This window comes from Thermobia domestica, chromosome 6 (genome assembly GCF_964235325.1).
Source record: "Thermobia domestica chromosome 6, izTheDome1.hap1.1, whole genome shotgun sequence".
Taxonomy (NCBI): domain Eukaryota; kingdom Metazoa; phylum Arthropoda; class Insecta; order Zygentoma; family Lepismatidae; genus Thermobia; species Thermobia domestica.
The window spans coordinates 145,140,652-145,159,448 of record NC_137459.1 but is presented as its reverse complement, the minus strand read 5'-3'; the positions used below and the strand labels follow the sequence as shown (position 1 = coordinate 145,159,448).

At 36.3% G+C, this 18,797-nt stretch overlaps 1 protein-coding gene across 2 annotated transcripts in view; it reads left to right on the top strand.

Annotated features, from left to right (window-relative positions):
- The window catches only part of LOC145688244 (dynamin-1-like protein), a 249,717-nt gene that overhangs the window by 2,467 nt on the left and 228,453 nt on the right, over nucleotides 1-18,797 (top strand). For both annotated transcript variants that reach the window (XM_081762179.1, XM_081762180.1), the window contains exons 2-3: nucleotides 12,232-12,376; nucleotides 14,273-14,481. In XM_081762179.1, the coding sequence (XP_081618305.1) occupies nucleotides 12,232-12,376; nucleotides 14,273-14,481 (354 nt within the window). The remainder of the gene's footprint in view (nucleotides 1-12,231; nucleotides 12,377-14,272; nucleotides 14,482-18,797) is intronic.

The following is an 18,797-nucleotide window of genomic DNA, read 5'->3' as shown; positions in this document are numbered from 1 at the left end:
TTAACCCTCCATTTTTAGTAGAAATGCTTCCACAGGGAGAATTTTATATTATAATCAGGTCTAGTGTTGGAGCAAGAGAAAGAAGCAAATGTTTGCTTCAGTCATTTCATTCGATTCAATTGATTTGGTTTCGGCGAGATTTGTGTAGTTTTGTTGTGTTCATCTTCGCGCAAATTGGGATGTTGCTATTTGTGATGCTGTATATCCCTGGCTGCAAGTGTCTAATGAGACAAATTTGCTGTAGATTTTATGTAGATTCTGAAAGTAAGTGTGTGACAATTAAGTAAACTGTTTTATATATATATATATATATATATATATATATATATATAGTGTCATTTTATTACAACTTAACGCAAGTAGCATTGTGTGTAAGCTATTCACAGTGACGTGATCACGTTAAAATAAATTATATTTGGGTAAACTTTATAATCCACACTTCAGCTGTGCATTGATAAGTAGGACCGCTTTAAAAGGGTACCGGTATAATGGGGTAGGGTTAGCTTAAAGTTAGGTAACTTTTCACCCATTTTCCTAAAATGAAGAGAGTGTAGTTTCTTGTTTGTGAGTGGGTATACCAGCTGGAGCGGGCATTGTAAAGTTAACCCTTATATTTTCTATAATCGGAATTGTTTACCATGTTTAAGACAATTATCCGTTAGGAATGGAAACTTCACCAATAAACCTAGATTGCAGGTGCGAGAAATTATTCAATATATATTAGTTTCTGGTGTAAAAAAGTACGGAAACATTATTTACCAGTGTTCATTCAGTGCTTTATGATACTGAACTGATCAAATTGCGTTTTTAGGTTTTTATTTTATTCTTTTTTTGATTACATTTTTTCTTCATTTTAAGATAAGGGGCTTATCGCCCTTCAAGTTTATAATTTTATGAGGTATTCGTATTTTATATTCTCTTTGGTGTGAGCGGTCCCGTGTTTGATTTTCAGTGCGGACATTCGATTGAAAAGGTGTAACAGCTCTTACAGGCAACCCATCATAAGTGAGGTTTTTCCTTCGTTTTTCTCATTTACACCACGCAAATGCTGGGATGGTACCTAACATACAAGTCTCAAGTCGATTCCTTCCTTCCACTTCCCCGTATAATGTGGTCGTTTAGGAACGTTATCCGTATGTGACAGGCTTATGACCATAGATGCTGGCAATGCCCAGAATTATGCATGTGTAAATGAATTCTAGTATTTAATTATTCGAAAGTTAGGGAGCTTGTCCTGTCATGCCTGTAGTTTAATGTGAATTCGATTTTTCATGTCATTTGCAGTGTTTTCTACTTTGACTTTCGTGCCTTGATAATTTGCTTCTATTTTCCTGTTGTCTATTGTGTACCCTTTCTAACATTCGGGAAATGGTGGTTATTGCTGTAGACATTGCATATTTCAAAGTTTTAATAAATCTAAAACTCTGTTACGATAGAAATTTGGCATGGTTCTAAATTTATCAGCATTTGAAACATGTTATGTTTAATATAATTTGTAGGGGCTTTACACGATGATTTCGAGCAGATCCTATTCCAGAGGTACTGTTCCTGGTGATATTTAACGAACTGCTCCGAGGAACCAGTACCTTAAGAATCAGTTCATTGAATGGAATGACTAAAGTAAAAACTTGCCGGGAAAACTGATAGCGATCGGTAGCAAGTAAGTGAAACAGCGAGTTAGGATACCGAAGGTCAAGTGGAAACGATTGTTTTTGAGCATTTCTTATTGCGGAATAAAGGTTTCTTCTCTTGGATTAGCTCTGCGGGTATAGTTCGTATTTTGAGGCAGATTGTTATGAAAGTAGTTCGGTGACGTTGATGTGTTACGTTGTTATTTTTAAATTGTTAGACATGGTCGGCTGCTCATTATAATAGTAATATTATTATTTCTTTATGTTAAAGAAGCTTCCTCCCTCAATGTGTAAACTACTTGCTCCTCTTGTTTTGTGAGAGTGTTTTGTTGTTCAGTAAATACACACTTCGCGGGAGTAACTTTTTACTAATTTGCCTTTTTCAACTTGTTCTTCTTGAAAGAAACTCAATATAAATGTTACTTCTGTATTTATTCATTGATTTGTAGAGCTCCTCCGTGGCTAAGCGGTTAGCGTACGCGCCTTTGGCGTGGGAGACCCGGGTTCGATTCCCGGTGGGAGCTCAGGTGGCTCGGATTCCACGTTAATCAGTAGGTCCACGTCTCATATAGCCTCGCTGCTGAACGGGACGTTAAACTCAAAATCAATCAATCAATCATTGATTTGTATCATTTCCTTCACTCCAAAGATAATTTTTATATGAAGTTAACACGAACTTTGAGATAGTGTGTTTTGCCTTGGTTGGGACTGAGTTGGTGGTGTTATCACACTTGTGTGACGATCCATGATTTTAAGCATTGAGATCGGTGGTTGTATGATGTGTATAATGTGTTGTTTGCGTTGTGGGAGCAACTCGGACCACAGGTAACGGTTAGCACGTGGTTTTGCCTTTAATGTTTATTCGTGGTGGGTGTTGTAATATTGCAAGGTTGTGAAAATCACAGAATTTTGATCCCCCCCCCCCCCCAAAAAAATAGTAATAACAGGCCTGTGGGTTTTATTTGGTTGTATTGGACAAAATTGGGTTTTATTAATTTGTGTAGCGGTTAGCGTACGCGTCTTTGGCGTGAAGACCCGGGTCCCGGCGGGAGCTCATGTGGTTCGGATTCCACGTTAGTAGGTCCTGTCTCATATAGTCTCGCTGCTGAAAGGGACGTTAAACTAAAAATCAGTCAATATTAATTTGTGTATGTACATTTAAAGTCGCATTCCTACTTAAAATACCACTTTAGCATTCATGTTCTATTGCAGTGAAACTATAGAATTCCTTTGTTGCGGAAAGAAAATCTGTGAATACAAATCTGCGTTTTGTAGGACACACTTTGCACTTGCTTATATTTCGGTTTTTAGAAAGGAGGTAGTAGACAATTTTGTGGAATAACAAAAGAGGTGGCAATTATATAGAATAGGAATAAGAGCCCCTATTACACTCAGAACTGCACTGCTAGCCGTCTTAACTGAAAATCTCTGTAACTTTCCTCAAAACGTACCAGACAATATCAGTACTTCAAGTCAAGAGCCAGAGATGAAAGAAAGCAGCTTTATTAACCCATTTGATACTAACGCTGTGTCCCGAATTATCATCCCCTAGAACCTATGTGCTTGTTTTAAAGTGTTTTTTTTTTCTAATGTCTAGATCGTATAACGTTGTTAACAAAACGTATTTTCCGCTCTTTTTGTTTCTTTCGACGATGACCTTGAAGTTTCCGTTTGAAACGAAGCCACGTGTTCTGGGATAGCGTAGACATTTTTCTGTTTTTGCTTCGCAAAAGTGGGAGGAAAAGAAAGTTCATCAGTGTTGTTTGTCGGTACTTTAGATTTTTAGTTCCTGCGCATATATTAAGAAATGAACGTTGCAGTATTTTTCCCCTGCTCTGCATTCCCTTGCTTACCCTCAGAAAATTTTATGTGATTTAGTTTTGAGGCAAACGAGGGAAGTGTTTGTTGTTTTGCCTGCTATTTATGTAAGTTTTGTTGCTTTTTTATTAGCGAATGGTAATTGAGTGGTGTAATTTGAGTGTTATGTGTGGTATGTTAGAAGAATAAGGGTGGTATTACTGAGTTCGGTTCTCCGATAGTATCTCATTTGCATTGTTAAACGAGATTAAGAAATATATTTCTTCCGTAACTATTCAAGATATTGCAACGAAAAGTGGCATACACATTACGTATAGGCTGTAGTATTTTCCAAGGTAGGTTATATATGCATACTTAAAGCCGGGACTACTCCGGGGAGCGCCAGAATCCCCAAAATATCTTTTTGGTGGGTAATTGCCATACTTATCACAAATGTCCCTTTTTTCGCACATTATGAACACATGCTTGTGGTACCATTTACAAACTCGTTTCAGTTGGAAAAGAATGGCGTATTAATCATGATACCTCGGACAAATATTACAGTGTTTGGAAACTTATTTTGTACACTAAATTTGTAATTTAGTCTTTCATTTTTAACGTATTGATTATGATACGATGACTTTAAAATTTTACATACCAAGCAATAACGGGGTTTTCCCAATGACTAAGGTGGGAGTTTCACTATTTATATATAATTGTTTCACTTGTGCAACTGTTTATCTTTTTGTCCTTGTGGCGTGACTCTTGACGATTATATTACAAGTATGTAAAGATTAGTACGACTTTTTTTTTTTTTTTTTAATCAAGAGTGCTTCGTGAGTGAGTTGGTGGACTCATCGTATCTGTGGCCAATTAGTTCTGCTGTGGAGTCAAATGGAGCACAATTTCTCTCGAATGTAAGCTGAGAAGCGGTTTGGATTCCGCTTTAACCTTATGTGACTTCTTGCAGCATAACCCCATTGTTGCATAAGAACACTAAGGCGAAACAAATGTACGTAATAACCCACAATCCGATTAACATGATGTATAAATATCTTTGTCCTTTATAGGCAGCACTTTTAAAAATCTAAAATCAGTGACAGAGGTTCGTTGTGCCACAACAGTTCTTAATATTATGGTTTGCGATGCTGTATATTTATTTGGATTCTAAAAGTTTGTACTCCTTTCGTGCAGTTGGGGATAGATTTTAATTCCTATCATTGCCTGACTGGGAGCAATATCACGACTAAGATATTTCTTCACGTAGTACAATGAATAAGTTTGTTTCGGATGTCAGCTATAGTTCATGAAATGTTGTCTGGAATGCTCAGATCTGGGCGAGTAGCCCTGTTTGATCGTAAGCAATGTGAGTTTGTGGTGAAGAAACATCCGTGTCTGACGGTTCTCTCGAATTCTTCTGTTTTGTTACATCCTTATTCTAGTAACTCTTATAACATCATTCACGTACATTTCATTCGATTTTTAGCCCATACGGCAATACAATGGGACGTTAAACTGAAAATTTCGTTTATTGAAATTCTGTCGGTGTTTCCTGTTGTGTTGTGCAGATCCACGTGCGCAGTATTGTTAGCTTTGCGCGTGAATTTGTCATCGTCTTCGTTCTTAATGTTGATACAATGCGCAGACGAACATTATTGTACGACATACTTGCCTGCTTATGCTCGAAACCACACGATTATAAGACAGTTTGCTGTATTTCGGATGCGGATCTGCTGTTCATCAACGGGAAGGGTATGAAATGATGTTTCAACTAATTACGTGAATAGTACATTGTCAAAATTAATTTTGTTTTCGTAAAGACAAAATAATATAAGTGTTTAGAGAAAATTATAGTCCATGTAGAGTTTACATAAAATCTCACACGTACATGGATTCAAAAATTAGTCGACAGCATGGTTGAATTTTACTTTTCTTTTTTTGTAGGTACCATTTAACTGTTTGAACAAGAGTAACTTACATTGTATAAAATAAGGTGGGCACGAAACGAGCAGCTTACATTTGCACACTATAGTGAAAACAGAATTACTGGTAAAAGTAACTAGATTCGCGAAACACTCCGCACAACGTTCTAATCTCCCATTGATAGCAGACACAGATCCGAAATACACGATACGAATATTATAGGATTACGAATGCTTTAAGTAGATCTGTATTTCATGGAATATTGTTATTGATTGTGGTAATATTAGTCATGTTTCATTTAAGTCGCAAACTTTTCAAAATTATGGTATTATTGTTGAAGTCTGTGTGCATCACTTCTAATACAACCTTTTGTATATATATATATGGGAGGTTGATTCACTTTAGTTGGATAGGTTTTTTCAGTTGCTCACCGACACATAGTGAATGAAGGTAATATATTTCCGTGGCTGTCGAGTCCCGTAGTTGTGAGGCAAGTTTAATGTTGCATAGAAGTTGTTGGTACAAGTTGCAGATATGTCGATTAAAGTTTCGGAGAGGGTACATGTATACTTTTACGATCCAAAGTAAAAGCGCATAGTGACTGCTAAATATGTAATGCAAGGGATGGCAATGATAGTGGGCATATAGTGGAAAGAATATCCATCGCTGTAAAAACAGTGACCCCAATTATCAAAAAATGTACACGACGACGTGCATGTCCCGCTAGGAAGCCACTTGTTGTGGATTTCTGTACAGCTATCTGTAGGGAACCCATTACTCGTCACCATCTTCTTAAAACATCCAATGTATCACAGAGTACAGTTAGTCATATGATCATGCAAGGTTTAGGCCTGAACAAACGCCAGGCGGCGATGAGTGATGAGCAAGCACCAAAGCATGTTGCAGAGAGAGTCACGGAAACTATACGAACAGTATCTTGCAATGTGACAAATGGTAACATGTTGTCATTCTCGATAAAGCGTGGATCTACCTCGATGATTCCGATAAACCCAGGGCCATTTCTTACGCCTTCTGAAGCAAAATGCCGACACCTTTGCAGACGGCTTCATGGTAGTGGGCAGTTGCCAATCTATCCTGCCCGTTCCAAGGTCAAGATAAACTCCAGGCGGAAGTTATAGAACCCTTATACACCGCTCGCATCCCGGAATTGTATGGCAATGATACTTAGATGCCTTGGATCCACATATACAAAGCATTCCTGTCACATTGCTCGGAGTTCAATGGGATACTGTCGATAAATGAAGACCAAGACTGGTCTGTTTGTGATTTTTTGTGAAATTCCCAGATGCCTCTCTATTGAAGTTCTGTGTCTTTGGCTTGCTGAAACAAGGACTCGCATGATGACTTCCCACCATACTAACGGGCCTATGGAAAGATAGTCAAGCACTATAGTCTGCAGTTCCATTCCCTACCTTCTTTCCGCATTGCTACAATAGAAATTACGTTGCAGAACAATAATGAAGGCTCAGACCACCACATCGAGCATAACTGCTGTTGGAAGAGGAGACTGTAGTGAACAGGTATACACGCGAAGTTTCCCCATCTTATGATTTTCAAACCGTCGTAAACTTCAGTAAGCTTTCGATTGCGTGGTAGTTCTGTCGAAATCTCTGATTTAGAAAGATGACTGTATCACGTTTTTCAGGCTATAAGTATTGAAATGGATTAAATCTAATTTTGAATTGAAAGATAGTCACTTAGGTGTGTTATGTATATTTATTGGAGAGTGTTCTGTCGCCAGCAATACAAGTGGAACCTGGAACTGGCTTGCATTTACTAAAAACGAAGCCATGATATTCAAATTGCGATAGGTCCATTTTTAAACACATGTTGCTTTTCCTAGAAGTTACATGTTTATCTTTTTTTTCTGATTATATTATTTCATGTTTCTAATTTCAAAAACATTTGCTCATTGCCTGTATTGCTATAGTTACTCTGTTTACACTTTCAAGCATTTTGTTTTCACATAATACCTTATTATTGTGTTTGATATAAAAGGTGGATAATTTCTATATGGTCTGCCTTTTACTAGCTGTAACATATAGCAGTTCAATTACCTTTGTACAGCGTTTTACCCTGATTTTTATATAGAAAAGGCCAGGGAAGTCTGTAGAATATGTGTGTGGAATAGAATAATTTCCTGTTGCCAATGACATTTAATGTCTGATTTAGGTTAAAAAAGAAAGTGCCTCAGTTGGATTTAAGTTTTAAAATTGCAATAATATTAAAATTTCATTTTTTATGATTTTTATTAAAGAGTTTCCCACAGGAGTCATTGATTAGTTGTAAAGCAACTATAATCTTAGACGCTAGTCTTTAATTTAAACTTGTGAAGCTCTTTTGTATATAGAGATGCCGGCATGAATACCTGACCTGATGTTTTTAACATTTCCATTAAACATACAAGTTCTGCAAGATCGTGGTCTTTATTTTAAAAATGTACGATACTACAGGGTGTGATTGAAAAGTACCGGAACTTTTCCCGCCGCGCGGCTCCCTGGCGTTTGAAAAATGTGAGGGGTGGGGGAAAATGTGCGCGGGACCTTCCTCTTTCAAGCGGTACTTGGCCCAGTGCGCTGCGAGCAGCGGTTGAGAAAGCATCGCTGTCCGCGCGAACGTTGTTTTGGTCGTCGGTCACGTTTTTTGAGCGCCGAAAATGGAGTCAAAGATTGACCAACGCTACGCCATCAAGTTCACCGAGGGGTCGTACTCGTAGTACCATGTTTCATCACCACTGATCACACTGTCTAATAACTCTTCGTCGGCTTCCACACAATCCAGCACTTCACGACTCATTTTCACTCGCAGTTCTTTTTGCTCCTCGGTCAATACCTTGGGGACCAGTTTGGCGCACACCTTCCGCATGTTCAATTCTTCAGTCACAATTTTTTGCACGGTCCACGTTCAGGTATTCGCGAACTCGGTCGACGTTTTCATCGGTTTTCGACGTCGACGGCCTCCCAGAGCGTGGTTCGTCATCGGCGTCCTCCCGGCCTTCCCTGAAGGCCTTGTGCTACTCAAAGATCCGAGTACGGGACATCACATCTTCCCCAAAGGCTTCCTTGAGCAGGTCCTGGGTCTCGGTGAGCGTCTTTTTTAGTTTGACACAAAACTTGATGGCGTAGCGTTGGTCAATCTTTGACTCCATTTTCGGCGCTCAAAAAACGTGACCGACGACCAAAACAACGTTCGCGCGGACAGCGATGCTTTCTCAACCGCTGCTCGCAGCGCACTGGGCCAAGTACCGCTTGAAAGAGGAAGGTCCCGCGCACATTTTCCCCCACCCCTCACATTTTTCGAACGCCAGGGAGCCGCGCGGCGGGAAAAGTTCCGGTATTTTTCAATCACACCATGTATGTTTACCGTTTTTATATACATAGGAAAGTGCCATTTACCTTTGAAAATAATGTAATCAAAGTGTTTCCCATTCGCTTACACGCTAGAGCCTATCATGAAAATTCTGCATTACGGGTTGTATCATTTCCTAGGGTCTGCCGAGTAGCAGCGTTTAGTTCTTCCTTCGAATGCTGCATGTGTACGAAAACTTTCCCTTTAAGGTTGCTGGAAAGGGAATAGTTGCACACTGAAAGATAACGGGGTCGAGCAAGACAATTGTCACGTTGAAAAATTTCATGTCTGGGAAAAGTTTCATTAACGTTATAACTCACACCTGTGTTTGCTACACAGTAATATGTTCAGAGTGATGAAGACGCTGATGTGGATTATGGTTAGGCCAATTGCAGATGTTCCATGTGTGCAATCATTCATATGGGGATGTTCCTTCATGACTTATGGGGGGAGTTTGAAATAAGTCACAAAGTATTTTTGGGTCAGTAGGTTTTTTGAAATTTACCATTTACTTATATTTGTGAAAAGCTGAATGCGAGTTTTCATTTTACTCATTTCTTTTACACATTAGTGAATTATATACGGTAGAATATGTGTAGTAAATAAAGAAATACTGGCCAAAGCTTAAAAACACACTGTATTTTAAAACTGTTATGTGCTGGTGTTTCGGATATCTACCATATATCCGAAACTGTAACACATGATAGTTTTAAAATACAGTGTGTTTTTAAGCTTTGGCCAGTATTTATTCTGTTACAGTATCCAATCCAAAGCCATAGATAGTGTTAATATGTTTAGTGTTAAATTTCAGGTTAACCTTGTTTAGCCATTTAAGACTGGTGTAAATAACATAAAAAGCAAGACATATCTTAGAAAATCAAGTACCGGTAATATACACATAAAACACAAGCATGAAGACAGGAATAGGCTGTGATACTATTGTAGTACGTAACAAACTTGGTATTGAGTTTCTTAATGAATGCTCACCTCTTTGCAAGGTGTCTCCAGTCCGATTTCAAACGAGGTTGCGCGGACAATATTGTACTTGTGCTCCTTTGATTCCTTCTGCATCCCCTTATTCAACCGCTTCTTCCATAACCACTCACTTGCGTTTATCTTCTGTCTCATTTAGCCTACAGGGGGCCACAGTGGCTCAGTGGTAGAGTGCTTACCTCTGGTGTGTGATATACCTGGTTCGATCTCCGGCTAAGAAAGTTTGTGGTGGACAACATCGTGTCTGGGTTTTCTCGGGCTATTCCCGTTTCCTCTCACACGCTCATTCCATCAATTTCTCTATCATTATTCACTTGCCTTAATCATAGTCTCCCTTAGCCTAAAGAGCATAATCGTCGGACGTTAAACCGAAAGATTTCATTTTATTTCCTTTCCTTTCAGAAAATATTTTTTAAGATTTGGAGATGATAATATTGTGATACAGGAATTGTGTAAACACCCTCATCTGGAGAGTGATGAACAATGTGTGAATGATTGTGACGTACGTACAACTCGTTCATGATTTCTAGTAGACTTCGAAAGTATATTGAAATCAAACTTAAGAGATTAATTGATCAGTGATGGTTCTGCCATTAAAAATCATCTTGGAGAGAAACTTCAGATGTACACTCATGTCCAAAATTATTGTCGCAAGTCTATAAATATATTGTTGTAGGAATTTAATTTAATAACGAATTCGTCCGGTATTTCTTATAATGTTAGTATGTGTATAATCGGCAAAGAAAGGTATGTGGCAAATTTCATGTCAGAAGGGCAGTAAATAAGAACAATAACACGAAAATAAAACTTTCTTGTCCATTTAGCAACATTTTGTTTTACTCATTCTAATTTTCGTATTTATAATTCTTTTCCTATGAAATTTACCACAAATATACATTTCCCAATTATACATACAGTATCAGTATTAAAAGTACCCTGCAAAATCATTATCAAATTATATTCTTACAAGAAGACAGTTATAGATATGCGACAATAATTTTGAAATTCGCAACTGGAAGTGGTAATATGAATATAAAGAAGGGCTAATAATTCGTTTCCTCAAGGTATGCGTTAATTTTATTTTATTTCTGATAGTGGTATAAACAAAAGATATAGAGCACTGTACTAAACTTTCTCGCTAAATTTCCTTAAACTATATCATGTAAGGTTGCAGCTGTTAATGGAACATTTTCTTATGAAATACGAACAAAATTATGACATTTTCTAAAGACTTCACAGGAAGAAAACTCATTCCTAAAAGTAAAGTACCCTTTGCAGATTTTTCCGTAAGAAATAACTTTTGTCATATGTTAGAGCTATTAATGAAATAATTGTTTATAAAGTAGTAATAAAATCGCATGAATAGTATTATGCAAAATTTTAAGAAAGAAGAAAAAGCATCTTCACCCCGAGGGTGAAGTACGCCCTATGGATATTCTCATGGAAGTGATTTGTGAATCATTATAAGAATAATAAAATATTTATTTATAAAATACGTCCAAAATTGCCTGAGTCGTTTTTGAGAAAATTGTGCGAAAAAAGAACCCTCACCCGCCAACAATAAAATACTCCTCGTAGATTGTAAGAACAAATAAGTTATGTAATATTGCCAAGATATTAATGAAATATTTATTTGTGAAATATGAAGAAAATCAGTGGGTCGTTTCTGAGAAAAATCGTTAAAAAAGACAAGAACTAACTCCAAGAATAAAGTATCCCTCGTACATTTTTTGAGAACAAGTGAGCTATGCCATATTGTCATGTTATTAGTGAAATATTTATTTATTAAGTATGAACAATATCGGCTGAGTCGTTTTTGAGAAAATCGTGCGAAAAGAAACTCCTCAAAAATGAACTACTCCTGTTTTTTTTTTTTTTTTTTCCTCAGAGAAATGCACCGCAAAACATGCAAAAAATAATTATAACTACCATATCTCACAAACTAAAACACTTTTTTTTTTTTGTGTGTGTGTGTGTGTGTGTGTGTGAGAGAGAGTTGCGTTGACACAAACCCTTACGGCATAGTTCCCATGGACACACTACTTAGTTATTATTTTTGTCACATGATACTAATTTTGGCGTTTGGCCATGGGTGTTGATCCTTGAGGGAGGTCCCCAAATTGGCATTAAAATTCTTATTGATTTCTTATAAATGGTATCTAGCAACGAAACATATCTAAATATCACCCTCCTTCGAAGTGGTGTAGTGATCGTCACCACTGCGTTTAATGATTGCATGCATTTAACACATTATTAACTGATATAGCGAAATTTAATAATAATTATATTATCAGCCATTCTACCAAGGGAAGTGTTGATGGGAACCTTGGGAATTATCTTGCGGGGGGAGGAGATAAAATGTAATTATGCTGCTGGTTACATGAGCTCGTTCTTAGAACTTTGCTTTTTCTGTTAAATAATTTGTATATAATTATCTGTTAAATAATTTGTATATAATTATGAAGTATTCAAGTTTTGGTGTGAAACTTAATACAATGTTGGAATAATTATGTTTCAGAGCTCAGGAAAGAGTTCAGTCATCGAAAGTCTTGTTGGCCGCTCCTTTTTGCCTCGAGGAACGGGAATTGTTACCAGGAGGCCACTTGTACTTCAGTTAGTTTATTGTCCTAAGGATGAGAGAGAACACCGTACGGCAGAAGAAGGTAATACTGATAGTATTGAACAGGATTCATTTCTTAATTTCTTTCCTGCCTATGATAGCTAAACATCTTCCATGCATATATGATATGACATTTATGGAGCAAATAAACAAAGGGATACGTTGGTAAATGGAATGAAAGTAGGCAGTATTTTTGTATACCAGAATGCTGACAGAGTAAGTAACTGAAAGAATAGAAGTTAACATTTCACACATGTGAGTATGTTAAATTAAGTATGTATAGGCTAGGAAGTTGCTAGTGCCTGTGAGTAGACCCCTTGCTTATTGGTTCGTCACCTTTCGTATCTTTTATTTATTTATTTATCATCATTAATTTATCCAGAGACATTGGTTGCCTACCCGATTTCGTGTATAGGCTGTGTGGTTTCCTCGTGTACAATTGCCATCCAGTACTTCTACTATATTGGCGTAGAATGTCACCAGACTCAGTGTGGGCCTTATCTGTGACCGAGTAATTGTGTAATCGATGAAACTGTCAGTCTGTTATGCCATGTTTTTCGGAATACATCAATTTCTTCCATTTTATTCGTTGTTTTAAGCTTCCACAACGAGAGCTCAACATCGCTCTCTCTGATTTTCAGGTGGTAAATGATCTTCGGTTAAATACCTAAAACACACGACGTTTATCACCTGAAAACCAGGTAGAGCAATTGAATGGGTGAGTTGAAAAAGGAACATATTCCAAAAACCTCAACTTCCAAACACTGGGTGGAAACATGAAAAAATTCCAGAAATATCTTCGATTTTTCACACATACGTTCCCGTAGACTTCAGTAAAGATGACCTAAAATTAATGAATGGGTTCCTTGTTCCTCTCAAGCGGTGTAGGTACATATAAAATGAATATAACCATCCCAGTTTAGCTTGCCTATTTTTTGGAATGTGTACCTTTTTCAACTCACTCGTTCAATTTATTCGTTTGTTTTTAGTCTGTGAAGATTAAACAATACCTTTAAGGAACATGAAAATATAACAAGATAAAAGAGAACATTCTTAGGTTGAAATGAGCGTTAGAAATTGTGATTTTATATATATAACGAGTTTGTTAACTACAATAAAGAGGAATTCCTCTTTTATGGCAGATTTTCTGAGGTTACGGACATAAGATAACTTCGAAGGATACATTGATAGGTAGGTTGTGCTGGCGAGAATGTTGGTTGTTGGAATCGTTTCGGTGGGTTTTTGTGGTTACGGGAAACGGAAACTGAAGCTTTCGGCTTTTTAAATTGTACATGACGCAAATATCTCTAGTATAACCATTATAATTCTTTGTAGACATCGGTCCATCTTCAGCTGCTTTTTTTTCGTATATATGTCTTTTGTTCCTATATTCAGTATTATTTTTCAAGTTTAGTTTTTGGTATTAACGTCTCTTTTGAGCAGCTAGACTATATATGACATGAATATATAATTCAATGTAGAATCTGAAAGAGGTGTTCTCCACCAATGATCGAACCTGATTTTGCGTTAAAAAGTATTATTGGTCTTGCTGATTGAATGGATTTACAAAAGAATATGTGTGAGATGCGAATACAATCCTGTTAACGGGTGTACATCAGATTACGTGAACCAAGCATAGGTGAATATGATAATAACATTCTCATGGCGTAAGTTATATATTTCTGTTATTTTTCAACCTAATAAATGCTGATGTATAGTTCCGTATTTTGTTTTAATAATTCGGATAATGTAGCTCATTACTATGTTGAGTGTTTTGACATTGTAAGTGTAACAATGTAAAAACATTTTTTTTTCCAATACTCGTTTTTTATGCTTGTAGAATACAAATTTCAGGTGTTTTTTTTCTTCTTTTAGATTATTTGTTATAACTGTACATTTATTCTGAAATTTAGTAATAGCACAGTTACTTTTGTTACAGGCACTCTGGATTTGGAGGAGTGGGGGAAATTTTTTCACACAAAAAATAAAGTTTTTACAGATTTTAACGAAATACGGAAAGAAATCGAAAGTGAGACTGATAGAATGGCTGGTAGGAACAAAGGGATTTGTCCAGACCCGATTAGTCTTAAAATATATTCAACTAAAGTCGTCAACTTGACATTAGTAGACCTACCAGGAATCACCAAGGTATGTGATAAAAGAATAGGAAATATTAAAGAATTTTTTATTTTTGCTATTAAATTTATAGGCTTTTAGTTAGCTATTTGTAATAATAATAAAATTAAGGATGTCGAAGATGCTATATTTTTGTAGCAGAAAATTGTGAAATAGAAGTACTTAGTACAAACTAAGGTTTAAATTACTTTTGCATTTTTGTGGAGAGCTGAAACAAAGATTTCAGCACTTTCTGATTATCTTCTACAAGTTTGATTTTAAATTTACTGTTATTATTATTATTATTTCACTATTATTGAAGTTCATATTATAATAGTTTGTTGGAAATTAGAGAAGAACTGTACCTTGTTTGCAAACATCTAATACATATTTTATGGTTACGATAACTGTTTGTGATGTGCTCAACTTGTATGGTTAGAAAAAAATTGTTTATTATGAAGAATCTGACATATGTAGTGGTGTCATGACGAAAACTTTCTTCTGTTGGAATGGAGTAAATTGTATTCCGTAGCCGCAGTGAGAATAGTTTGGCATGAATATAAGCAGCTTGGTGTGTTCATTAAAAAAGTACTTAGCCCCCAAAACACCCAAAATTATGAAATTTGAATGTTTCAGCGAAAAATTACGCCTTTTTCAGCATACATCTTTTCTGACATCATTAGTGGAGTGAAGTAAAACAAACAAAACTGAGCAGCAATGTTTCTTTAATTATTATTAACTAGCTACATAAGAAACCGGTTAGTTCTCATGAAAAGGAATATTTAAGTACAAGGGAATTTTTAAGAACTATTGGAAGTAAGACAAGCAATACTTTTAGGAAGATATTAATCAAGGGATGTAGTTCCACAGACAACGTTAGTTTTTTTTGAAAAATATGTGCTGAGCAAGGCAGTAGCTCTTTGTGGATACGTTCCCAATTAGATAATTTTGGGGTAAATACGTTAACACAATATGCCTTTTCCCTTTGTGAGGCTCAGATAGCGGATCTCGATTGCAACCGCAACAACATTACTCATTACGCATTTCCAGTTAGATAGGGCACTTGGCTGCAGCTACTTCCAATGCTCAATCTTTGTACTACTCATGGTCAACTCAATAAACCTTATTTTGCAGATAAACAAGGATAAGCTTAGACTGCAGAGCTACTAAGATCAGCGATATGTAACTTTTCGGTAACACTAACAAAGCTATCATATAAATGATATGTCAATGGGTAACAAATAAAACTCTTAACTTAACACAGTATTTGAGTCTAATGTACTGTTCAACCGCTTTCATCGACCTCAAAAACGCTAGAAGTGGTTAAAACATATCATATTGTTTGGTTCATTTCTTACTGATTTTTCGGTAGTTTTATTTGTTCATGTTTAGATGCATTTTATGGACAGTGAAAATATTCCTTTGTCCTGAAACTCAGGGTTTGGAAGCAGGAGAGATACTTATAATCAAATATCAATATCGGTTTCATAGGCGGCGAAGTTGACAAAATCGATTTTTGACCGCTTTTTCCCAGTTTCCGACCACTGTGTGCCGATATTCGTAATGCTTATATGGTTCGATGAGTCATGTTTTATATACATGATCACCTGACACAACATTTAACAACAACCAGGCGATGCATACACATACCTAATGCTACAACCACGCCCATTTTACGTATTTCTAATTACTAGCGTTTCAGTTATTTTCGTAACATACATATATATGCATTGTCTCTTTTTATTCATTTCCGAATTTCCTATGTAATTACCCATTCTTGCAGAAACATCAATGGAATATACAGGGTGGACCATTTATCTTGATACGCTCTTATAACTTGTAAACTAATAGACAATAAACAGTGAAATTTTGCACCAGGCAAATATCGGCAGGAGATCATTATCTGACATACTTTACATGTCATCAGGTTAACAGTGTTGCTAACCCAACATAAAACTTCGGTTTTTCAAGTTGCACTACATCAGATTTTTTACATATTTGAAATCTACATGTTAAACAGAAACTTATAATATCACATGTATTATTTGGTGTTGCAAATTAAGGACACTACGGTATCATAAAATATAAATTTTGGTGGCCTCTGTAGCAGTAACAACACAAGTGAGACGGGTGGGGCAATGTACATCCAAAGTACTTTAGGGTCTAATACTATGGTCATGATATGACGGATTTCGAATGAATAGAAACAAAGATATAAGAGATTAAAAATTTGATTTTTGTTTTCAAAAAGCCTTTATTTCGAAAAACTGCTTAGAAAAGTACCTCATCCAACTGCATAGATGGCTTTCAATAAATGTGAAGATCATAATGCAGTTTACAGCAAATTAATATCTTAAATCATTCTGTAACTATAGTAAATACTTGAATATTAAAATAAAAAATAATAATAATAATAAAAAAAACTTTTTAATGAGTTCTCACAAATAGGCCATTTTAAGCAATGTACCAAATTGAACAATTTTTTCGTTTCTCCGGAACGGCATAAAGATCTTTACGTCTATTGGAGATCATCCACGTAATTGGATGCGATACTTATTAAAACATTTTTCGAAATAAAGTACTTCGAAAAAATCAAATTTTTAATTTCAGTTGTAATGGGAGATTTCAATGCAGTTGTGGGAGAAGGACAGAATGGTATTGCCGTAGGCAAATATCATTTAGGCTTAAGAAGTAAAAGGGGATAGGAAATAGTCAATTTTTGTAGACAGAATTCACTAGTAATTGGGAACACATGATTTAGTCAGCACAAGAGGAGGAGGTATACATCGAAATCTTCAATAGACGGCTGAAGATAAAATAGAATATATTTTAATTCAGGACAGGTATCGGAATAGCTTGAAGAATTCAGAAACTGTTCGCGGGGCTGACATTTTCTTTGATCATAACCTTGTGCTGGCCGAATTGGATATTCAACAGAAAAGTGTAGGCAGAAGAAAAGTAGGCCACAAGATGTTTAATGCTGAAAAGTTGTAAAGCGAGGAAGAAATCATTTCGTCGATTCGAAGGGAAATACTGAAACGAGGAAAGAATAGGCACAGGTAGTAACAGACGGGGGAAACATATTAAACTTTCCATAGGGTTGCAGATGATGATGTAGGTTACCGCGAACAAAAAATGGTTAAGAAACCATGGGCTACAAAACAAATGTTGCTGAAAATGAAGGCGTGGAAATAGGTTATTACAGAATAGAGCAGAAAGATGTGCAGGAAATAAGTATCGAGCTACAAAGGGAAACAGATAGAGCAAGGAAAAAGTTTTACAAAAGAGAATGCGATGATAGAATAATTAGAAAGAGTTGGGAAATATGATTGAATGTACAAGAAGTGAAATCTATGGGATTTCGGAGGAAACAATAGGTACTACGATGGCAGTAGAAAATAAGATTGAGAAGGTAGTAAGCGAGAGAAGCGAAGTCTTAGGAAAATGGAAGGAATATGTTGAGGATTTGAATTGAGAGTAGAGATGGACCGTGTGGCCTAGATGTTGAAATAGAAAGTTAAGTACTCCAGGAAAAGCTATATCTGAGATTAGGAATGGAAAGGCAATTAGGATACATAATTTACTAACCGAATTCATTAAGAGTGTGGGAGACAAGGTCAATGAAGAATTGTTCCGACTCTGCAATGAAATATATGAAACATATGAATGTGCAAAATACTTCCTGAACACGATCATGATATCGAAAGCTAAGAAATCGAACCGAGAGAGATGTGAGTATTGTAGAACTGTTAATCTCATATAGCATGCATCAAAAATACTGAACAGAAGGTTGTGTGGAAGAACAAATAAAAAAGTTGAGAAGAACAGTTTGGATTCAGGAGAAGGAAGGGCACGAGAGATGTAATTAGATTATTAAGGGTAATTAGTGAAAGGTGTATACAAAAAGGGAAAGAGGTATATCTACAAAAGACTTTTGGGAGTTCTAATGAAGCTTGGGTTGGAATGGAAATATCGAAGACTCATAAGAAACTTATAAGTGAACTAACAAGTAAGAGTAGGGGAGAAAACTACAGAGGAGAGTGCAATTGGAAAGGGAGTTCGACAGGGATGCTGCCTCTCGCCGATATTGTTTAATGTCTGTATATAAAAGATAGAGTAAAAGAGTCTACATAATGTGAAGACGGCATTTCGTAGGAGGTAAAATGATTAGGTGTATACTGTTTGCAGATGATATGGTGCTTGTTTGCTGAATCTGAAATGAAAATCAATAAGATGTTAGAGAACTTGAGGAAGGACTGTGAACAGTATAGGGTCAAAATAAATGTTAGAAAGATATAAGCCATAGTTATAGAAACGAAGTGGTCGATGTCAAATATAGAAGTAAGGGG